Below are 23,841 nucleotides of genomic sequence, written 5' to 3'. Positions count from 1 at the left end.
ATGGCTTTTACAATTCACACATGTCAACACGAGGCGTGAAATTAATTCTCATCAATAGGCAGATGTGTGACATTGTGACGTCACAGATATCAAATGCCACATGCCATTCAATATATCGATATTGGGGTAAAAGCTAGGGCTTGAATGTCGCTTATATAATCGTCCCTACTTTAATAATGCGTGAAATATAATGTTTTTTTTTATTCCGATATATTTTAGTTTGACATTTTATTATATTCATCGTAATATATACGGCACATGTATATTATATTATAATAATGTTAATGTCTTAATATAACGATAATATTTTTTAGGTTACCTAAAAGAGGGAGCTTATAAGGGATATGTCATGTTTTTTAAAGTGCCACAATGTCTGTGACCATTTACGACCTATGACCCAATTACCAGTTGGCCTACTTTCAATAAAAATAAAAAACATTGTAATGAACACAATTTCCTCCTTTACGTTTTCTCGTTTGTATATCCATAAAAATTGACATATACACTCTCACAAAAACTACATGATTTACAAAAAAATCGTTCTCACAAATCAGGATTTACTTGATTCGGCTATCCTGAGGGATTTGTCGGCAAGTCGGCACGTGTCGCGTTTTCGGTATTTTTACACACGTGTGGACTAACGATAACGAGATATTTTTATACTAGTATTTATTCACTGAACTTGGTCATTGCACGCAATATCGAAAGCCTTATTAACAATAAATAACTTTTTAATTTTCTTTCTGAAATATTTTTTAATCCATAAACAAATTAATCATTTTTTATTTAAGAATATGATATTACTGCCCTTAGATATTTGACTCTAAGAATTATTTTATTTTTTATTTTATGTTTATAGGTCTACAAAACAAAATGACAATAAAAAATTCAAATGATTACATTTCTCTTGATGTAAACACGACATGCGTTCTTGATTAAGTGCGAAAAAAGCGTCTAGTCTGTGACAGCAACAAAGACCTAAGCTTATAAGTTTTTTTATTAGCTAAATAATTTAATCTATTGAAACACTTTTTTAAACTTTTTTTCAATGAGGCTATAGAACTGTCGGTAAAAATATCATAATTAAAACGAATACGAATAAGAGAAACACATGCGGTATAAAGGCGAATTATAAACCAATTCGTTCATATATTTAGAGACTGTCATCCATATGGTCTAATATTTTGTGCTGTGTCCCTTGTGACTTTAATTCCTCTCGCAAACTACCATAAACCATTCAATTCGAACACAACAACACAACGTATAATTGTTGTATTACTTATTCTACAGTTGTAATTAGGTGGTACTCATCAATATGGCGTCAAGCCTACCACCATTTGATTCTATGTGAATATTTATTTTCGAATTTAATTATATTTTTTTAATAAACTTATTAAATTAAATGAAATCGTTTTGAAAATATTTCAGCATTGTAGTATTTTATTTATATCGTTTGCAAACTCCATTATATACGACTTTACAGTGTATTTAATATAATTGATAATGACTCCGATTTCCCTGGTGACAATTACTGTAAATGGCATAATATTGTACGTTGAAATTTATGATCTATTTCAAAGTAATACGGTACAGTTTCTCTTACAAAAATTAATGACTTTATTGCATTGTTCGGTCTATATATTGGTGGCTAAATGCAGTAGCAATTTTTGCTTCCCTTCAATACGTCGCAATAGCATTTATAAACAGACCCTTTTGCTCTTATATCTGTATATCGATATTGTTTGGATGTATACATATAATATAGTTCTATTTAAATTGGACTGTTCCGTGTCAAATCTAACACATTTCAACGATAATGTCTAAAATTAAGAGCAGTATATTATATGACCATGGTTAGTGACGCGTGTCACCTTTTATGTTATATACTAGTTCCTCGGCTTTGCCTGCATGTGGCGGTGAGGGGTAGGTGTGAAGTATCCTATTAACTCTTACGTACCCCTGAGAATGTGTATGCAAAATTTCATGATTATACCTTCAGTAGTTAAAACGTCTAAGCGTAACAAACAGACAAACTCACTTTCGCATTTATAATATTAGTTAGGATTCAATAAAATGAATAAACAAAACCACTGAATAAATTTTGATGAAATTTGATAGGAAGAAAGTATGAACCCCTAGGAAGAACAAAGGCTACTTTTTATATTTAACAGCTGACCATAATACGCAGTCTTATATAAAATAAAATGTTAATATTAAATAAACTATTAATTAGTACTTTACAATAATAATTTACTCTAGAATAATTGAAACACAATTCGGATCATTCTACCACGCTGCTCCAATGCGGGTTGGTAGAATACACATGTGACCGAATTTCAATGAAATTAGACACATGCAGGTTTCCTCACGATGTTTTCCTTCACCGTCAAGCACGAGATGAATTATAAACACAAATTAAGCACATGAAAATTCAGTGGTGCTTGCCCGGGTTTGAACCCACGATCATCGGTTAAGATTCACGCGTTCTAACCACTAGGCCATCTCGACTTGACATTGGAGCAGCGTGGTAGAATAAGCTCGAAACCTTCGCCTCAAAAGGGAGAGGAGGCCTTAGACCAGCAGTGGGACATTAACAGGCTGTTACTGTACTGTAATTCGGATCATTAAAAAATGAACCATTGCTGGACGAAGGCCTCTCCTCCTCTTGAGGAGAAGGTTTAAAGCTAATATCACGATGCTGCTCTAATGCGGACTGGTGGATACATGTAGTGGGATCATCCAACCACGTTGACCACGAGATTAATTATAAAAATTATATTTTAACCACATTAATACTCAGTGGTACATGTTTGGGTTTGAATCTGCAATTTTTGGTTAAGATTCACGTGGTCTAGCCACTGGGCTACCTCGGATCTTATCGAAGACGATCATGAAACAAACAAACAGATTGTTTTATATAAAATTTATAAGACGTCATTTCAATAAAGAAATAGAGCATTTATAACATAACATTTATCTCGTTTCTTTAAGTGTATCTGTTTCATTAATTTATCGAAATATTATAAAAATATCGTAGTAAAATTGTTATTTATATAATATAGAAAAATGGCGTATTCATTTTGCGGATTATTTAAATTGGGGGTACTATCAGGGGTTGATTGTATAATTTGGCAATATATTTATATTATGGTTCACGCTTATTGGGCCCGTTTATTGCTTATGCGAAATAACTACGGTGATTTAATAAAAATTGTATATGTTTATTTTGATAATATATTTAGTCACTAAGCTCACTAAGGTTTTGGGCGGGCTTATCAAAATCAAAATATACTTTCTTCGAGTAGACTCTTATAATGACGTTGTAATCATCATTTTACAGGATTATGTTAAACTAACTCGCTCGTCAGAACTTGGGGACTGGTTGAGATGTAAGTTACTTAGTGTCCTTTTCTGGATAACGTGCATGCGATATTGTTGCATCCGGTTTGAAGGATGAGTGAGCCAGTGTAACGGGCATAAGGGATATAACATCTTCGTTCCTAAGGTTGGTGGCGCATTAGCGATGTAAGGAATGGTTAATACTTACATCTCTAATGTCTTTGGGGGGTGGTGACCAATTAACATCAGGTGACCCAATTGCCCGGTAGGCGCCCGCCTACCTATAACATAAAAAAAAACAAAATGTAGATTATTTGAACCAAGCGTCTTATTAATCTCTTTCATTAGATTCCTAAAAAATTAATTGTTATTTATGTGTAAAACTGAAATATAATCATAATAAAATAAATAAATAAAATATCTATTGCCATGTTACGGCCAATTTATGCAAATACGCGAACACGCTACCGAGTGAAATGCTTTAATAACGTTATGTCAAAGTTAATTAACGTTCTTTTTTTGAAATTAATTTTTTTATTGGTATTTCTAGCATCAAGGAAAACACGGTGATGGATAGTCACGTGCACTCATGTACTTCGCGCTGCAAGAAGGTTTAACCATTTCTTAAGCTGCTAATGCGCTATTAACCATAGCACTAAAGATTATGCGTTCAGACATTAGTTATTACACTGACTTACCCTACTGACTTACCTAACTGGCATACAATATTACAAAATAATGCTGTTTGATGGTTATGAGAATGTGGTACCCTCGAGACAAAGCAGAGGCATTTTATATCATCGTCTAGATTCAAATATACATTGTAATACTATTTATTAGTTTATATTTATTTAAAAATTCAGTAATTTATTATTTTATTTAAGTTAAAGATGTTTTTTTTTTTTTCGTCAATTAGAGATTTTTTTATTTTCTGTATTTTAATTTAGCCTATAATTGATATATATTTTGTTACAATACTTTTACACATGCAATAAGACAATGTTTTTCTAAATATATAACGTCGGCTTCCTATTTGATGAAATAAAATAAATCTGTCTCGTCGTCCGCTTGGTCGGAATTTTAACAAATTTGGAGACGAATCAGGCGTAGGAATTTTACGTCCTCGGGAATGTGAGCACTCTTAGCATTCAAACTTCTTGCTGCTATTGAGAATTCCATGACATGAATACCTTGACACGACGCACCACAATAACTTGACACGACCCCGGATTTGAAACTTGGACCTAGGGATCGACAATCTGATTATATAGCCACTAGGCAACGAGGCTGTTTAAATGGAAATTGCAGTGTGGCAAATTACCCTAGCCGTAATGGTGTTTTTTATCTAAAATGGGATCTTGCAAAATCTTTTCGATAACCATCAGTTTCGGACATTGATCATATTATTTATTGAGGGATTATTATCCGTAGCGAATGTATGCTGTTATAAGAGTGTGTTTGTGTATTACCTAGGCTTGAAAGTACAAAAGCCAGACTGAGCATAGATATTACTCCAGAAAACCAGACATCAGTATTTTTTACGATATAATTACTTTTTATAAAACAAACAGTTATTTTAACTGACCATAGCTTTTATAATGTTCAGCAATGCCTCAATCCTAATACGTTTCATGCGACTTCAAAACAATAAGTGTGATAATTATGTGATAAGCAAACGCAGCGTAGCGCGCCCTTGAGGGCGCTAGGTTGACCGATGACCTAAATAAGGTGGCGGGATCCCACAGGACACAGGAGGTAGACAGACAAATACCGTAAATATATAAACGGGCATGACCTTAAAAACATAAATATGGCTAAAGTCAGTGCAACAGTTTTTCTTAAATAAAGAATATTTTAATACTAGCAACACAGTTACCAGTTATGGCAATAATTTTAAAACGGTAATTTGGTAATTTAATATAAAATCGATTATGTATAGAAATATTAATTTTACAGTGGCTTTTAATAGGTTATTCAAGAGAAATATTTTCTGCAAATGAAAATATTTCTACAGGTACTGCGAGTTCAAGTACGAGGCGCGTTTCAAGGTCGCTCGTCCGTAGCAACGTAAACATTAGCCGATAGGCATACAAAGGTTATTTAAGGGAATATTGCGTCATAGACGCTTTTATCAGTTAGCCATCACTTATGTAATTATTATAATAATGATTCTATCTGATGTACAGTAACAGCCTGTTAAAGTCCCACTGCTGGGTTAAGGCCTCCTCTCCCTTTTGAGGAGAAGGTTTGGAGCTTATTCCACCACGCTGCTCCAATGCGGGTTGGTAGAATATATCTATCTATCTGATGTATACGAACATTATGTGTTCTAAAATAGACATTCTAATTCTTACCTATATTAAAAATGAAAAAGTAAGTTTGTTTCTTTCGCTTACATTTTAATTACTCAAGCAATTATGAGTTTACACATAACGTGTGATCGAGGGAACAGAATATACATAATGTACCAAACACCATATAATTTTTAAAATTTTGGACATTCAAAACATTTAACAAAGAAAGAAAAACGTAATAATGTAACATGTCAGTGCTATCGTTCAAAAGGTCCATTACGATTGTACAGTTTTGCGTGACCAACGTTATCTTTTAATCAATGAATTATTCTTGTGGGTTTTCATATTTTCCGCTGTTGGTAGGGCGGTACCGTGACTGTAAAGTACTTTTCTTTTATTTATTAACGAGATTATTATTAACCTACGCGTTATTTAGCTTTACTAAATGCTGTGTAGCTTATATTGTTATATCGCTACCTTCTTGGTCTTTGGGCTTGGTCGCGTTTGCCTGGCCGTTCGATAGTAAAAGGGGGCAGAAGGAATTAGTCCATGTATTTCCTGCGCACATTCTCCAACATATTATCAAAGTCATTATATCATTACGCCTGCAAATTAAGTAGATCCATATGATTGAAATTACACTGACTGACTAAAATCATTTACTTGATCACTCGAACTCACAAAAATGGGACATTTTGGGAGTCTTCTATTTTGTTTATAACTAAGGAATCATGCATTGCAATGGCTGTTTAAATATTTTAGTAAGCACATAATCGATATGGATTGCGATCATATTGGTTTTGCGGTAAAACAAAATTTCAACAACAATAGCATAGGTGCATAGGTTCAACTCAGTTAGATGGATGGCATTGAATCGCATCACAGCTTATACTCGAAGTCCAAGAATAGTCCAAATCTCCATATCTTTCAGATTCATGACAACAAAGTTCAAATTATAACATGATTATTTTGTTCCCTTTACGCATCCTATCAATAAATCACTTCCATTAAAGAGTAGCATGATGTCAGTATCAGTAAGAGTATGTGATGTAAAAGAGAATTTATGATCGAATAAATTTAAGCGATCATAGTTCAATTTGTATATGAGCGACATCTCTGAGACTGGTTTAAGATCTTTATTCATGATTTGAAATGTTTGAATACTGAATTGGGGTCGTAAATATATCATCATGGAAGTATTCACTGAGACAAATTAATTTTTAACAGTTTTTTTTATTATCGATCAATTATGAGAAATACTATTAATATATACACTATAGTAATATAACAATTGCGAAAGTAACTGAGTCTGTCTGTTACGCTTTCATAGCTAAACTTTTGAACCGATTTTGATGAAATTGCAATCTTGGAAGCAAGTAAGCAAGCCTTGATGGAAAACAGCGTGAGGAAGTCTACGTATGCCTAATTTCAATGAATGTGTATCTACCATACAGCAGCGTGGTGGAATAACCACAAATTCTTCTCCTCAAAGTAAGGGGACGCCTTAGTCCAGCTGTGGGAACGTTCGCAGGCTGTTGATTTACTTTTCACGTGATCTTATCACTAGACTATCATGGACCTTAGATATACACATACAGGAAATATATATTATTATGTACATAAGTAGAGCTGGAAAAGTTCATATCAGATATAATTCAATCACTAGCCTTAATACGTATTGTGTTGTTAAATTCCTGGAATTATTCGTATTGGCTTTGATTGTATTACGTCATCGGAAATTTCATTGTAGTTACAGTACGCCATGTTATAAATCCAGTTTCCATCTAGTACATAATATACACTATATTATGTACTATGGTTGACATATTCTGTAAATGGAACTGTTGGTACTTCTTTTCTAGTTGGTGATAGGGCTTTGTGCAAGCCCGTCTGGGTACCAACCACTCAACACATATTCAACCGTTAAACCAGGGGCGTAGCTACCACCGTATCAGCCTTATCAAAGATACATTGCCCCCTGGTATGTTATCTAAAGTCTCACTCGAACTGAAAGACCGTTCGCTAAATTTCCCGGGAAGAAATGAAAATATTATACACTTGAAAAATAAATTTGAACAGGTTCCTTAACTCGTTGACAGCCAAAGCGCTAAATTTGCGTGAAAAAAAAGGTCATCGTTCCAGTTAAGATGATGAATCATCTAATATTGATACAGGACCCATCAAGGGCAAGCTACGCCACTGCGTTAAACAGCGATACTTAGTATTGTTGTAATCCGGTTTGAATGGTGAGTGTAACTACAAGCACTACATCCTAGACCGTGACTTTGCTTAAGATCAGGCAAGTCAACGGTCAAGCGCTTACCTATATTGATTTAACATTCGAAAGAAGAAGACACAATATTGTTTAACTAAAAACCTACTAACTAAGTAACACTTTTGAGTAAGCCCGTCCAATATCATCTTACTTGTTATTTTACAAAAAAAAAAATAACAAGTTTTAATTAATTTTGTTTCAGATCTATTATCAATTCACTATTGCAATCGTGAGGTGTATATATCAGAGATGGGCCCGGATAGCGAGGGGTATATACGAACGCCTGGCTACCCGCACTTCTATGTTGGAGACGAGTGCCGATGGAAGCTCCGTGTAAATCCCGAGCAAGTGATCCGAATAACATTGCTGGATGTTAGCTTGAGAAGTACGTTTTTATACTATATTTCTAAAATTGAAACTAAGCTAAACCTTATTTTTTACCGCTCCGACGGCCTACACACTGAACTACATATATTTTATCAATTGACTATCTCTTTAGTCTATCGGCTAGATATATATAAAACCCCAGTCATGCCGATCATAAGTTTTTGGGTCTTTCCGTCAAAGAAATCTTAGTAGCAGCTTGGAGTTTGGAAGTGGACGGTGTACACTTCCGACCTGCACTTGAACTCTTTCCGGTCGTGTCGGAGATACCATTGGATTATGAGAGTGAGGGAATGTATTATTACTGCTGTAAATATAATTGTCATTCGAGAAAAAGAAAGGTGTCCTTTGTTTAGTCAGAATATTTATTCTAATTCACTTTTTTCAGGTATAGGACCGTTCGAAAACGAGTGCACTGACTACGTGTCGGTCGAAGATTCGAATGGAAATGTTTTATTGTCGACTTGCGAACAAGTCGACTTGCCTTCCCGTTTGACTTCCACCACAGACACAGTGGAAATATTTGTTGAAGCTAGATCTAAAGGCGCCTTTCCTAAGAGGGGCGTGTTGTTTCATTATAAAAGTAAGTTTTTAAATAATAACAATATTTATAATATAGAATATTTTTTATTCATTTATTATAAGATATTATTACTGAGAATAACCTTAGAATTCGAATTCTAAAAGACTTTTTTTAATTGTATAAATATTTGGGTTGAAAATGTTAAAATTTAAAAAGTTCAATGGCAATTGCAGTTGTTTAAAAAAAGTGGAACAGCGCCATCTATGAGAAATTATTGTTAACAGGTATAGGTTGTGTTACGTTACCAGCGCCATCTAACGGCTACTTGGTGTATCGAAACGAAGATGTCGCGCACTACATGTGCAACGTCAACTTCGTTTTTGAAGACACGCTGCAGAGGGCGCGAGTTGTATGGTGCTATGATGATAATAGGTGGAATGATACTCTACCTTCGTGTATAGGTATGTAATTCATTTTTAAATTTTTGCGCAATTTTTTTGTTCAAATGAGGTAATGAAAATCTTTGCCGGCCGGACATCGATGAAGTTCTGCGTTCAATAAATTATTTTTTAATCAGAGCAATCAGTAATTTATTATGTACACTATCAATTGGTATATCATTTAAAAAAAATGTAGTTTTTTAATTGCTAAAATTATAATGCTTTAAGAAATATTACATGTTGCATTATAGCAAGGAATTGTTAACAAACAAATTAGTTTTTATTTCCAATTTTCTACAACTTAATAAACTAATTGAAATAGTATACAATGTATCAAATAAAACAATACAGGAACGACATGCAAATTAAAGAAAACACATTTTATTTTATAAATATAGAGAAGAGAAGTCATTCTAACACCTACGATATATGTTTTTGTTAACTTAAAGATAAAATGTTTCGTATTTGATATTTGATAATTATATATTATAGGAATTTGTCGCAATAAATCGCCCTTTTTTTAAACTGTTACTTCTAAACGCTTAATTCATAAACTTCGTTATCCGTCTCTATTATTCACTTCACTACGTGAAAAAAACGAGCATGCGCAGTAGACATTTGCCCTCTCTTTTAAACATGTCATATACCTTACGAACGAAAGCAACAACAATATATGCTACGGCTTCCATGCGATTATTTACTATTATTTACGTGATATATGATTATGGGTTCTATTAATGGGCAGTACAGTTGATTTTTGTGTGAAGGTAAGTATTATTATTGTGAACGTTTCCAGAGCTTCCTACTTCAGTTAAGTTTTCGTGTATTCGTTATTTGGCATCGGCAGCGGTCGTTCGGATCTCAAATTGATATTTTTGTCAGTCGCGTGTCAAGCACGTGTTTATAAAAAAGTGAGTTTTGATAAAAAATATTTTTTATCTTTATAATAGTGTTTTTTTTATGTGATTTCGTGATAGTTCTCTGTAAGGATTGAATGTTTTGGTGAGAGAGTATAACGTTGACGGTTTTTATTTACAGAGGTATTTATTATAATATTAAATAGTCATCTAAAACTATTTTACAATGTTTCTTAATTTTAATATTTGAGATTTATATAAATGTGTTTCAGTTTGTATATTATTATTATTATTATTATTTGTTGTAAGTGTACTAAAACTTATTTAGATAAAAAATAACATAAGCAATGTTAAATATAAATGATTCCTGATAATCATAATTTGGGAAATTCATTCCATACAAATTCAGGTGTACTGCAATAAAATGATTTAGTATGCAAATCTCATAAATCCTAATTGAAAATTTAATGAATCCGTAACTATGCTGTACTTTAATTCGTTGCATTTCATTTAATATTAGTAACAAAGATATTTAGAGTGTAGTAATGTCTAAAATCTTTTTCCTAGTTAATTTATATATAATTAGGTATATTAAAAATAAACTAGAATTGCCTGTGATTCAAACTTTTAACATTTCCTTCTTATGGCCGAGTATCTTTTGAATAATATTCCTTCCTTTATAAAAATACTTAAAAAACGCAAAAGAACCGTCGTTATCCCGCCTATTAATATAATATGATTTATACATAAACAAATTCTATTTACAACATTACAAACAACTCGTAAAAACTTTTTTTTAATTGATTTATTGGAAAACGTTAAAATATACGATAATATTAGAAACAGTCTCGTATATTGTATCATATAAATTATTTGATAAATTAAAATGTTATCAATACGATATAGAATTAGTGTTTAAAACCGATACTGAGATTCTTATCATTTATTAAATAATACAAGGGCTAATGTCTTGAATTGTAACATTTGTAACAATAATTATTATGCTACAAATACAGTTTAAAGTCTAAACATTGATTAGCTTCAAATGAGATTAAATAATATATATATACCTTTCTATTCTACTTCGACTCAATATGGATTTCAAAGTATTTGTCTGTGTATATGAATGTGATTTATAGTGTTTATTGTTTAATTAATAATTAGTAAAATAATCATGTTTATAAATAGCTTAAGTTTGAAAATTGAACGGAATATAAAATAATGTTTTTGATAATAACGTTATCAATGTTTGTCATTAAATGGTCGATACTCTATTTCTATATTTGATTGCCTCATTAGTCTAGTGGCTATATAAGGCCCCAGATCCCGAGTACCTAGGTTCAAAATTTAAATTCAAAATAATTCTTTGGATTCTATAAATATATTGACTAAAAATTATGCTGCTTATATCGACATATAATCAAAGTCTACACAATATACAATCTAATGTCCAAAAAGTCGACATATAAAAGTATCGAAGTCGTACTTAGAAAACAAAAATGATAAAAAGCAAAATGAAAAAAAAAACAGATGCGTAATCAAGTTCAGAATTTTTTTTTTTTTGTTTTTGTTGCACGAAGGCTGACGAGCAATTAGGCCACTTGATGATAAGTAGTTACCACATGAACTTTACACTTTAAAAAAAAACACAATTCCTTACACCGTCGTTGGGCTGCCTCGGCAAGTGCCTGTACCCTTCAAACTAACCCCAAACTAAAGGTATACAAAGTATTGCCGTTAGCTGTAAAATAACTAATGAGTGGGTGGTAACCCAGAGGGTTGGTTTCCGATCGATCGATATAGTTTTCCAAAGGTGAAAACAGATTCAAGTCCAATATGTCTTTTTTAAATGTTTTAAATTATAATAGATATATTTTGTTTAACTTACGTGAAAATTATGATAAAGCATTACGAGTTTTCAAAGCGATCTTTTTAAATGATCAAAATTTATTCTATTCAACGCTTTTACAAGTACGTTTAAATCAATATTTTACAAGATTTAATTATAAGCAGCCACAGGTTTCGTAATATAGATTCTACCGAGACGAACCGGCAAGAAACTCTGTAGTTACTTGTTTATCTATTCTGTAGTAAATACTACTTTTTTAGTTTTTTAACCGAGATGGCTCAGTGTTAAGAACGCGTGAATCTTAACCGATGATCGTGGGATCAAACCCGGGCACGACCACTAAATTTCATTTACTTAATTTCTGTTTATAATTCATCTCGTGTTTGAAGGTAAAGGAAAACATCGTGAGGAAACATGCATGTGTCTAATTTCACTGAAATTCTGCAACATGTGTATTCCACCAACCCGCATTGCAGCGTGGTAAAATAAGCTCCAAACCTTCTCATCAAAAAGGGACTTAGCCCAGCAGTGGGACATTCACAGGCTGATACTGGACTACTTTTTTATCATCTACTTTACTTTATACTTTACATCTATATTGTTATTACACTATAATATGCCTCTTATTCATTTATATTCTTTAACAGTTTTAAATTTATTTACTGTTAAATGTGAAGGGGTTTGCGGAACAAACGATGTTAGATTTATAATATAGTTAATCTTGGTGATGTATTCCTTATCGATTTCGGCCACGGCCAATCTCAAGAGAGATTAGCCAACTGCGCAGGACATATTATAGTGCACAAGTGTGTACACAAACACAGTTGCACTCCATTCTCTCTCATAATCCGATGGGACGGCAATCCGACACGACCGGAAAGAGTTGGGGCGCAAGACCATTTACTAGCTTTCCGAGGCACGGTAGTGTACACACTTTCAACTTTCAGACAAATAAACCCAGTAGCTTTTTATTGGCTCGACTTGGGGTTGACGATTTATAGTTAACACGCATTCAACAATAACAGTCGTCTTATTTTACTGACGTGACGTAACGTAGTTATTTAAATACATAACATAAACCCCAACGAATTAACAATAGGGTAATCTTAAGATAATATCGTTAAATTAACCGTGGTTAACCTTTTATGAGTTTTGCTTTGACTTAATGTTATAAATATGGTAGATTTTTATAATCGATACGGGTAAGGATGTAGATTATCAAGATAAGAACTCTATAAATTAATACAAAAATAAATATATATATTTTTAAAATAATGATCGACATTATTAGTTAAGCCCGCTCGAATAAGATTCATGCGTTCCAAACACGGATGGGATATCCCTTCCAAAATATCCGTGCAGTGACGGAGAAAGAATACATTTCACTGCCCCTCTCTTTCCCATGGGTGTCGTAAGAGGCGACTAAGGGATATCTGAGCGACCATCTGCTCATCTGGTGGTAGGATGCTAACATCCGCCTGGCTTGTTACCACCGTACGCATGGTGAAAAACTCGTGAAGTGGCTTGCAGCCGCGTTGGCAAATTATCGGCCAATAGCTATCACCTCAGTACTTTGTAAGGTGATGGAACGGATTTTAAACAACCAACTGATCCATTACCTAGAAGATCACTGTCTAATTAATGATCGTCAATACGGGTTTCGACCAAAACGGTCCACAGGTGATCTTCTAGCGTACGTATCACACCTCTGGGGTGAAGCTATCGACAAGCATGGAGAATCGTTGGCTGTCAGCCTCGATATCTCCAAGGCTTTCGACAGGGTCTGGCACAGAAGTCTTCTCTCCAAGCTACCGGCATATGGTCTGCCAGCTCAGCTATGCACCTGGATTGCCAGCTTCCTACACAAGCGTAGCCTTCGTGTTTTAGTAGATGGTTGCGCTTCACAATTCTATGTAGTGAATGCTGGGGTCCCCCAGGGATCTGTGCTATCTCCCACACTCTTTCTTTTGCATATCAATGATATGCTCTCCCTTGGGAACATACATTGCTATGCAGATGATAGTACAGTGCATGGTGGATACCACGGACGCGCAGTGGCTGGGCGGGCGGAAACTGAGGAGAGGCGGGAGAATCTTGTCATTGAACTCGATAAGACGTTAGATCTCATCGCCAAATGGGGCTCTGATAATCTTGTTGAGTTTAATGCCAAGAAAACACAGGTAATCGCTCTCACGGCGAAAAAGTCAACATTTTCCCCTCTTCCCTCCCTCTGTGGTACTCCGCTGGTGATGCAAAGCAAAATCGCCATGCTGGGGATTGACGTTCGCTGCGACCTTAGTCCAAGGGATTACATCGAGGCTGTTATAAAAACAGCTTCACGGAAACTCGGAGTTCTGAACAAAGTGCGGCGCTTTTTCACGCCACAACAACTGTGCTTGCTGTACAAAACACAGGTACGGTCTTGAGTGGAATATTGCTCGCACCTTTGGGATGGCTCCGCTAAGTACCTACTTGAGGCCTTGGACCGGTTGCAGCGACGTGCCGTACGCATTATTGGCGACGTAAAGGTCACAAACACCCTTGAACCTTTACAATTGCGTCGTGAGATAGCAGCACTGAGCGCTTTCTATCGACTGTATCACGGCGAGTGCTCTGAGGAATTATTCTCTCTAATTCCTGCTTCCCCCTTCCTTCTTAAGTCCACGCGAGCTGGTTCTCGATGTCACCACCTAACTGTGACATCAATTCCATCGCGAACAAAGAAATTTGGCAACTCCTTTCTTTGTCGCACTTCCAAAAAATGGAATTCCTTACCAGCTCACGTATTCCCCTCCTCTTACAACCCGGGTTCCTTCAAACGAGGCGTGAAGAGGCATCTTGCGGGCCGGCAAGGCGAAGGCGGCTAGTGCAGAACGTTTTTCCCGTCTGTACTGGCCGTCGTCGCGTTTGGACTCTACTACCACTTACCATCAGGTGGAGTAGAGTCATTTGCCCTCCCGGCGATATATAAAAAAAAAAATGGTTTCTGGTGGTCCCGTGGCGTATTCCGCTACGGTAATGCCAAGTGGACAGTACCAAATAGGAATAATAGTGTTTTTTTAATTTTTTTGTTGTTATTATTCATTGTTCATATATTCCATATGTGCCCATATGTGTCCTCGTTTAAGTCATATGAGATTCATTAGTTATTTATTTGTCACTCGTAAATTTGTTTATTGATTTTTTCATAAACATGACATTTCACGCACTGTTGAATTTTAAACCGACGTTAAAAAAGGAAGGTTCGACAGTTGAGTAAGTTTTTATAGCGAACTTTTGAAATTATTGGAGGTATTGAATGAGGTGTCGAATTGATGGTTTTTAATAGTTCTAGATATTTCGAGATGAATTTTTCTTTTAGATTTTTTTATTACCACGCGTTTGTTCTATTTTAATATATTTCATTGTGTTTTGAATTTATTTCGATATTGTAAGTTAGACTACTAAATTGAAACAAACTATTTAATTATAATAAATATTACTTTTAAATATATACATGAACGGTTTATTAGTGGCCATTTTGTTTTATAAATCAAATTTGATTACTCTTACTAAATGTGTCTGTGTGTGTGTGTCTACTGCGATTTTTGTGGAAAAAAAACGGCGCCGTATATTGACAATAATATTATATCATACAATCGCAGTTAACGTCAACGCTATCAAATAAGCAAATAAACTCGAACAAGGCCCACTGTAGAGCTATTCTGTAAGAACAAACAAGAATCTCGCAGAAAACGATCGTGTAATGTCAGAAAGTGATACATAATATGCGTCATTGACTATAATAATTATAACATTTCTCAACATTTCTCAAGTAAGTTCTTTCGGAATAGCACTGCTCTATAAATAGATGTATGTTGTACGAAACAATTCTAAAAATATTTAAGAGATATCTACAATTGCTCAGTTTCTTAGGTCGTTAAACTATAGAAATTTTGCCAGTGTTGCCAGACACGATAACGCTGACTATTACCTTTTATCATGTGTTGCCATGCGTATAAATTTATACCTTACATACATCTTAAAACTGACCTAGTAAACGTATATCTATACAACTCTTCTCTTTAAGATATTAGTAAGATAATAAACGTTAATAACAGCTACGTTTTTTAACGTTCACCCATTGTGGGAACAAAGTCTAGTTCATTAAAGTAGCGGCAAAGTTTAATCACTTATCGGGCTTTATTTCAGTTAAAACTAGTTAAAACTTTAATTACTGTAAAGGTCAAAGTGGAGTTTGTTCAAGACTAAATTGAAAATGAAATTAATTACATTCGAAGTTGAATAAATATAATGTCATGAGGCTTTGATAATTTTTTTTTTTGACGTAAAAAATCTATTGGTGCTTTGTGTTTAGACCGATTCGTACGTCGTAACGGCAAACGTCAATTTGCTCTAGTATGCCGTCCTATCCTCCTCGTCGCTTCCGTTCTTCATCTTCCTTGTGTGTGTGTGTGTGTGTGCGTATGCTATATTTTACTCCATATTTATTTATTGTTTTTTTTTATTACAATTTTCTTCAATCAATGTCTCTTGACGGCCACATTTTTCTATATAATTTGCATCGTTATTTAAGTAGGTATGTTTTTATTTGTATTCATAGTTTGACACGTTAATTTCTATCAATTTTAATTTTACTTCATCCAACACTCCGTTTATTTTAGTTGTTTTCCTTCCTTGAATTATAAATACGAACTAGTCTCATGAAAACATACATGCATGCTCTGATTGGAACATAGCTCGTTGGTTAAAATTTCATCTCAGTTCTAAGAATATATAGATTATGTTCTTTTTATTGGTAATTTACCTCCTTTACAAGCATAATCGATTTGTTTGATTTATATAATATTATGCGTATGGTGTAGTCAGATTGTAGTGAACTGCTTCGTCGGTCTATTGACTTGCATATAGCGCTGCAGATTATGAGTTCAAATCCTGTGTGGGACAATCAGAAATTCGTAGTAGTAGTACATGGATACAGATGACAGACTCTTTTCTCGGAAAGCCGTTCTTGCGCTTGATATATTCCCGGTCGGATTGCCGTTCAATCAGGCTATCAGTCGTGATTGAATAAAGAGCACCACCTTTTGCGGCATACGCTTGTTCATTAATATGTATATAGCGTAGCGTGTCTTGAAGATTAAATATATATTAGATTTTTACATATATAAGACTTGTTTCATATTTATGATGAGTATATAACCATATGCATATTAACTTAATACCCATCTGAATACTTTGCCAAATTGGTTGGCATTGATAGTTATTTCTCCACTTCAAATTGTCGTAAAATGAAGTTATATAGCTCGATAAACGAGCTATCAAAAGGTAAAATATTTCGAATTGGACTTCAAGTTCTTACTATTTAAACATACAAACTTTCCAGCTTTATAATTTAGATACAGATCAGTATTAATTGCGAGAAATGTGCGCAGCTGCAAGAATTAAAGATGCATGACGTTTCACGGAAGCGTCCTTTAACTAAGCTTCGCAGCAGGTAGAAGAATTCTACAAGTACAGATAAATTTTATATTTATCAAATAAATACAATAATTTTTCAATGATGAAAAATTAACTATAATAATTGTACTTTGATTTTTATTTTCCGACCGAAATAAAATTAAAACTCGTAATCGTGAGGGTTGTTTTATAAAAAATACTTCAAAACCCTTAATTTTGCTTGGCAAAATAACTGTTTAATTTTAAAACGAAGTATTTTTAAACCAGTGTTCTATTTTTAGTTTTCAAAAGCATTTTAATTTTACGGGATTGTATCTTATTTTTCATGTATCTTTGAGGTACTTATAAAGTTCTTTTCAAATATTTTATTTTGTCTGTAAATGTTAACAATATTTTTTTAAATAAGACACATTATTTTATATTTAAAAATACATATTTACAGAAGAATAAACCTTAATATAGCAAAAACGTCCCGGCTTATGAGAGCTCTATTCATGTCGAGTGTGTACACAAAGTGAAGACACGAGACACTCGTAATTATTGCGAGGATCCTTCGTTAAAGTGCAATTAAAAAAGTTTATTTTTTTTAAAGGAGGTTTTCTATCTACCCAAATGTATTTACATGTCAATATTTGTGCATGTGTTTGTACAACTGCTTTGATTGTGTGTGGGTTGTAAATGAATTTATATTTCAAGTCATGTTTTTGACTTTCTTAGTAAGTTTTAAATAATTTAAATGTAGCAAACGATTTGCTTTTGATATAGTCTGAAACAAGTTATTACTTGAAATACTTTTCAATACAATAAATTCTTAAAGTTTTAATTAGTTATGTAACTAATCAAATAACATTAATTTAAAATTAATAAGATTGAAAGAAATATTGAGAACGAAAGAAATAAAAAATATTTCAATTAAATAATTAAATTGCTGCTTGGCTTTGTGCAAGCTCGTCTGGGTAGGTACCACCCACTGATCAGATATTCTACCGCAAAACAATAGTGGCTCACTCGTAAGTACGAGTGAGCCGGTGTAAAAATATATAGAGACCAAGTAAATAGTACACGCGCCACGCACATAAGGGAGTAGAAAGCGGCGACAGCGTGGAAATGACGACATAAGAAAGCGTCATGCTGTTTGTTATTACGACATACAAGTCAGTTTCGCCAATAGATGTTTCATATAAAAATATACTAAAATAAAAATTAAAAAATCATCACCATTTTCTAGACAACCTTGATAATTGTTCACCAAGTCTAATTCATTGTAAGATACACAAACTTCGGTAACATGTGAAGTTTGACAACTTCATACGTAACAAAAGGGACAGCTTATGATTTGATTATAAAAGGGAGATGCTAGTTAATTTCCAAGGTTCGAAGTTAGTCTCGAGGGTCACTTTAATATCTTAGGACGAACATCGAGTGACGAAGGCAACATTGTGATGTATTAACAACGTCTGGATACCATTTTCGTAGGACTAAGTATTACTATTACCAGTACAAGTTGACCTTTTGTTTTAATGTACTTTTTCCGAAAATTCATACAAAATTAGTATTTAATTATTCAAGTGGGATATTCTTTGACTAAATAAAAAAAAACTGTAATATTTCTTTACTTATTTAATGGATATATTTTACCTTCCTAATTGATTTGCCTGTTATGCATGTGATAATTGATATTGCTTTAACAACGATATTTTATATATTGTTTATAATATTTTTTTAAAATGCAGACTAGCAAGTCGCTTTACCGAGACTGAGTAATTGTCTAAACATTGCCCAAACACATAAGCACTACAAGAAGTACAAATCTCCATATTACCTCGCGAATGTACTGATTTACGTATCCTTCAAACCGGAACACAGCAATACAAAGTATTCATATTTTGTGGTAGACAGAGTGATGTGTGGGCTTTGCCAGATATTGTGTGGTATTTAGTATCTTTAATTTAATATTATTGTCAGCTGCCACTCAGGCGCCACTGAAAATACTTCCAAGAGAAATTAGTATTAGAATAAAATGACTAAAAATTAGTTGTAACGATGGACAATATGACTGATACATAACGCTGAGTACATTATTACCTGGTAAAAAAGATAGCCAAATATAACTTAATTTACCGCTCGTAACACGGATCTATAGCGTGGCTTATGCGGCACCTGAGGAAAGGGACCACATGCTATACTTACATGATAATCTTGTACAAGTAGACGACGACCTTTGATGAATCAATCGATTCGCCTTTCAAGAAACTGTTTTAATGAAGTAGCTATGAGTGACCGAGCCGAGAATAAAAGTGAAGTGAAAAATCTGAGATGGTTAGAACGCGTGAATCTTAACCGATGATCGTGAGTTCAAACCCGGGCAAGTACCACTGAATTTTCATGTGCTTAATTTGTGTTCATAATTCATCTCGTGCTTGACGGTGAAGGAAAACATCACGAGGAAACCTGCATGTGTTATATTTCACTGAAATTATGCCACATGTGTATTTTACCAACCCGCATTGGAGTAGCGTGGTGGAATAAACTCCAAACCTTTTCAAAAAAGGAGAGGAAGCCTTAGCCCAGCAGAGGGACTTTCACAGGCTGTTACTATACTGTACTGTATGATTGACCATTATTATGTGGTGTGTGTGGACAAGCCATGGCTTGATGAAGAAGAAAAAAAAATAGCAAAGGTTTGCTATTTTTTTTATTTAAGAAAGACTGGTACTTGAATCTGTGCCAGAGTTATAGTAGAAGCTTATTGAAGATAAAGATTTAGATTAAACATAGACATGGATTCGTCTTTGAATAATTGTTTTGGTAAATCGATAATGCTGAGTATGTCTGTACGATAGAGGCAGATACTACAAATCTTTATCAAATATATGATATAAATTTTGGTGCTTTATATACTATACAACAGTCTCAAGTTACAGCCGTATCCTCATTTGTCCTTCTGTTATTCTTAATATTTTGATAACATAAAATTAAGCACTGCCATTGGTTTTTAAATCGTAAGCTTTATTCATTGGTTAAAACAAAATCGTATTCTTCCATCAACCAAGATTGATTTCTCTTAATTCCCCGATGCGTGCTGAGCTAAATTACATCGTTCAGCTGCGGGTCATCTCTTGGGGTTAGAAAATAAATTTGTATCGCTCACGTTGAAATTGTTTATTGTTTTATTAGTATTGCTATTATATTGGGTCCTGCTTAATATTTGCTACATAAAGGTTTTATTAATATTATTAATATATTGGGTTTAAGGCAACAAGAAACTAGGATTCCCATATTACAATGTGATATATTTCTGTAGACACAATACACGCTAACCGATACACCATTAGGGTTTAAGAGGCAGAGATTATTTATTTATTGTAGACAAATTTCAAAAATTCAGTGTTGCCAACTAGTGGCAAGTACGCAACATAAATTATAAAACTGTTTTGTTTATACAATGACATATTCCAACAATCCTATTCATTTATATGAGCAACACTTATGGCATATTCACAAAAACAAAACGATAATTGAAAAGTAATTTCAGGCATTTACAATAAATGTACTTAATAATGACACTATACTACACTTGAGATGAAAATGTAATGTTAGGACACATTAACAAATAAAACTCGTAGCGGTTTCTGTCTTCTTCGCTCGGCGTATATAACGTTATAATAATTTAGCATTTTTATGAATAGTTAAAATATTTTTTTCAATTGTCCTGTAATTCGAGCAAAATTGAGTAACAAAGATCTCAACACTGATTTTCTCTCATTTATAATAGAATTAATAAGATTATACATATTATGACGATTTATAGGTTTCCAAAAAGCAAATGATGAATTATTAAAATATTAAGCGCATGATAATTCAACGAAACTAACCCGAGTTTGAACCAGCAATCTTCGATGAGAATTCACGCGTTCCAGCTAATTGGCCATCTCGGCTTTTGAAGTGCATGTTCAAACAAAATAATTAATAAATACTGCAAATTCCGCTAAGGCATGAAAGCGAGAACTTACTTTCATATAATTATTGTTGATTTCGAAGTAAATAATACATTCTCATTATATTCAATTCTTAGACTTATATTGATTTATGTTTTCATATAAATTTAATAGTAAACCAAGTGAATCGGTTGTATGTATATGTTTTTTTTTAATTTGGTTGTACTAATTTTTTGTTACATGTACATAATTTAATGAACATGAGCTACATATTATGTTATTAAAGAAAAACACATTAATTTTTGAATTAAGAAAAACGTTTTTATTTGAACATAAAATGAAATAGTTCCGATTAAACGTAAAATACAACATCAGACAAAAACTCTGGCACAGGGTTGTTCTTTTGTTGAAATTTTGATTAACGTTTTCGCATAAATGTGGCTGTATTTCTCAGTAACTTTATGTTTTTGACCGGCCGGTTGGCGTGGATGTTAGATACTTACCTTTGACGCCGAAGTTTGTGGGTTCGATTCGCACCCAGGACAGACATTTGTGAGCATGAACATGTCTGTTTGTCCTGAGTGTGGGTGTAATTATCTGTATAAGTATGTATTTACAAAAAAAAGTTGTATATCACTTGTCTAGTTTTCCTAGCACGAGCTCTGCTTAGATTGGGATCAGATGGCCGTGTGTGAGTAATATCCCAGGATATATTATTATTATTATATTTGTTAATTTATTTGTGGTAGGGCTTTGTGCAAGCTCGTCCGGGTAGGTACCACCCCCTCATCAGATATTCTACCGCAAAACAGCAGTACTTGATATTGATGTGTTCCGGTTTGAAGGGTTAGTGAGCCAGGGTAATTACAGGCACAAGGGATATAAAATCTTAGTTCCCAAGGTTGGTGGCGCATTGGCTATGTAAGCGATGGTTGACATTTCTTAGAATGCCAATGTCTAAGGGCGTTGGTGACCACTTACCATCAGGTGGCCCATATGCTCGTTCGCCTTCCTATTCTATAAAAAAAAATTAAAAGTAATATGTAGTTGTTTTTTTTAAAAAGATGTTATGTATAAGATGCTTTTAGTAAATTAATCTTAATTTAATGTTAAGCTAAGAAAAGTTTTAGTGTTCAAACTCTATTTACCTTCCACACTGTTAAGTTTTAATTAACTTTTTAAATAGTCGGTGTAATTACAATTAAAATAAGACAACGTGTTTAGTTTATTTTATTTATGTATAATTATTTAATTCAATCATATTTTTAAATATTTGACTAAAATAAAATTAAAAAGTTTAAAGTATATCCGTGTACTAAAATAGATTACGTATATAATGTGTTGAGTAAAATAAACCTTTGTTATAGAAGAGGCGGCTTCAAAGGTCGCCGGGAACGATTCTGCGCCGGAGAGTTCAGATAAAGATACAAAACTGCCGCACAACGAGGCCAACATGATAGTCGGTGAGTTTAAATTATACCTACTATAATTATTTAATTATATTTATTACTAACAAAAACCGAGCATCGCCAGCGTGGAATTAAGTTAGAGACGAATCCATCGAAATCTGCCATTTTGGCTTAAATAACGCCTATTTGAATTTCACTTGGTGGTACAGCTTTGTTCAAACTCGTCTGGGTACCACTCATCAAATATTCACTAACAACATGCTAATAATATACTTAGTACTGTTGTGTTCCGGTTTGAAGGGTGAGTTAGCCAGTGTAACTACAGGTACGTGGGACATAATAACTCAGTTCTCAAGGCTGATGGTGTGTTGGCGATGAAAGAAATGGTTAATAGTACTTACTGTGCTAATGTCTATGGGCGGTGGATCATTTATCAGCAGGTGGCTCATTTGACCGTCCGCCTAACTGTAAAAAAAACTGGTAAGTCGCAAATAAACATATTAACTAAAAAGAGGCAGTCTTTTTGAACTCGCAAACAGACACTTAATTTATTTATTTGTATATGTAAATTTTGATGGTACATACATATATCGATATATTTGCAAACACATTAATCACACTCTGGGTGGCTGGAAGAAATATCTTACACAGATAAGCTTTCCATTGCAACACTTATTATGTTTAAATATACATAAAATATTCTTAAGAAAGTGATTGGTGAATACATAACAAAATAAAATATATTTAATTTCGACGTTTGTATAGTGGCTTGATGTGCCAGTAGTACTGGTGGTGATAATGAGATTCCCGTTTCGAATCGTAGCTGTAATAGTTATTGGAATTTCCTGTCAAGTATTGCAGCTCGAAGGTACGACGCAATGTTACACATCCCCTATACAGGAAGCACGTAATACACGTCCCGCGTTTGATCTCCTTCAGTCCGTGTTGGAATGCCGTTCTATTTACTCTTTGCTCATACATTTGTGCACAATTATCGTCTGTGAGGTCGTCGCCAAAGAAGACTAATATATTGTAATAATACATATATTTTTTATAGAATTGGAAGGCGGACG

At 33.7% G+C, this 23,841-nt stretch overlaps 1 protein-coding gene across 2 annotated transcripts in view; it reads left to right on the top strand.

Annotated features, from left to right (window-relative positions):
* Positions 1–23,841, top strand: part of LOC126781303 (uncharacterized) — a 110,897-nt gene that overhangs the window by 74,944 nt on the left and 12,112 nt on the right. Inside the window, exons 4-7 of one of the 2 annotated variants that reach the window (XM_050506229.1) lie at positions 8,111–8,293; positions 8,681–8,875; positions 9,100–9,276; positions 22,727–22,822. In XM_050506229.1, coding sequence (XP_050362186.1) covers positions 8,111–8,293; positions 8,681–8,875; positions 9,100–9,276; positions 22,727–22,822 — 651 coding nt within the window. Of the gene's footprint in view, positions 1–8,110; positions 8,294–8,680; positions 8,876–9,099; positions 9,277–10,089; positions 10,167–22,726; positions 22,823–23,841 lie in introns of those variants that run through there. The other variant, XR_007670620.1, reaches the window with a different exon arrangement.

The sequence above is a fragment of the Nymphalis io genome, chromosome 3, assembly GCF_905147045.1.
Source record: "Nymphalis io chromosome 3, ilAglIoxx1.1, whole genome shotgun sequence".
NCBI classification, from domain to species: Eukaryota; Metazoa; Arthropoda; class Insecta; order Lepidoptera; family Nymphalidae; genus Nymphalis; species Nymphalis io.
Note: the sequence above shows the minus strand (reverse complement) of the source record. Positions and strands in the feature narration are given on the sequence as shown.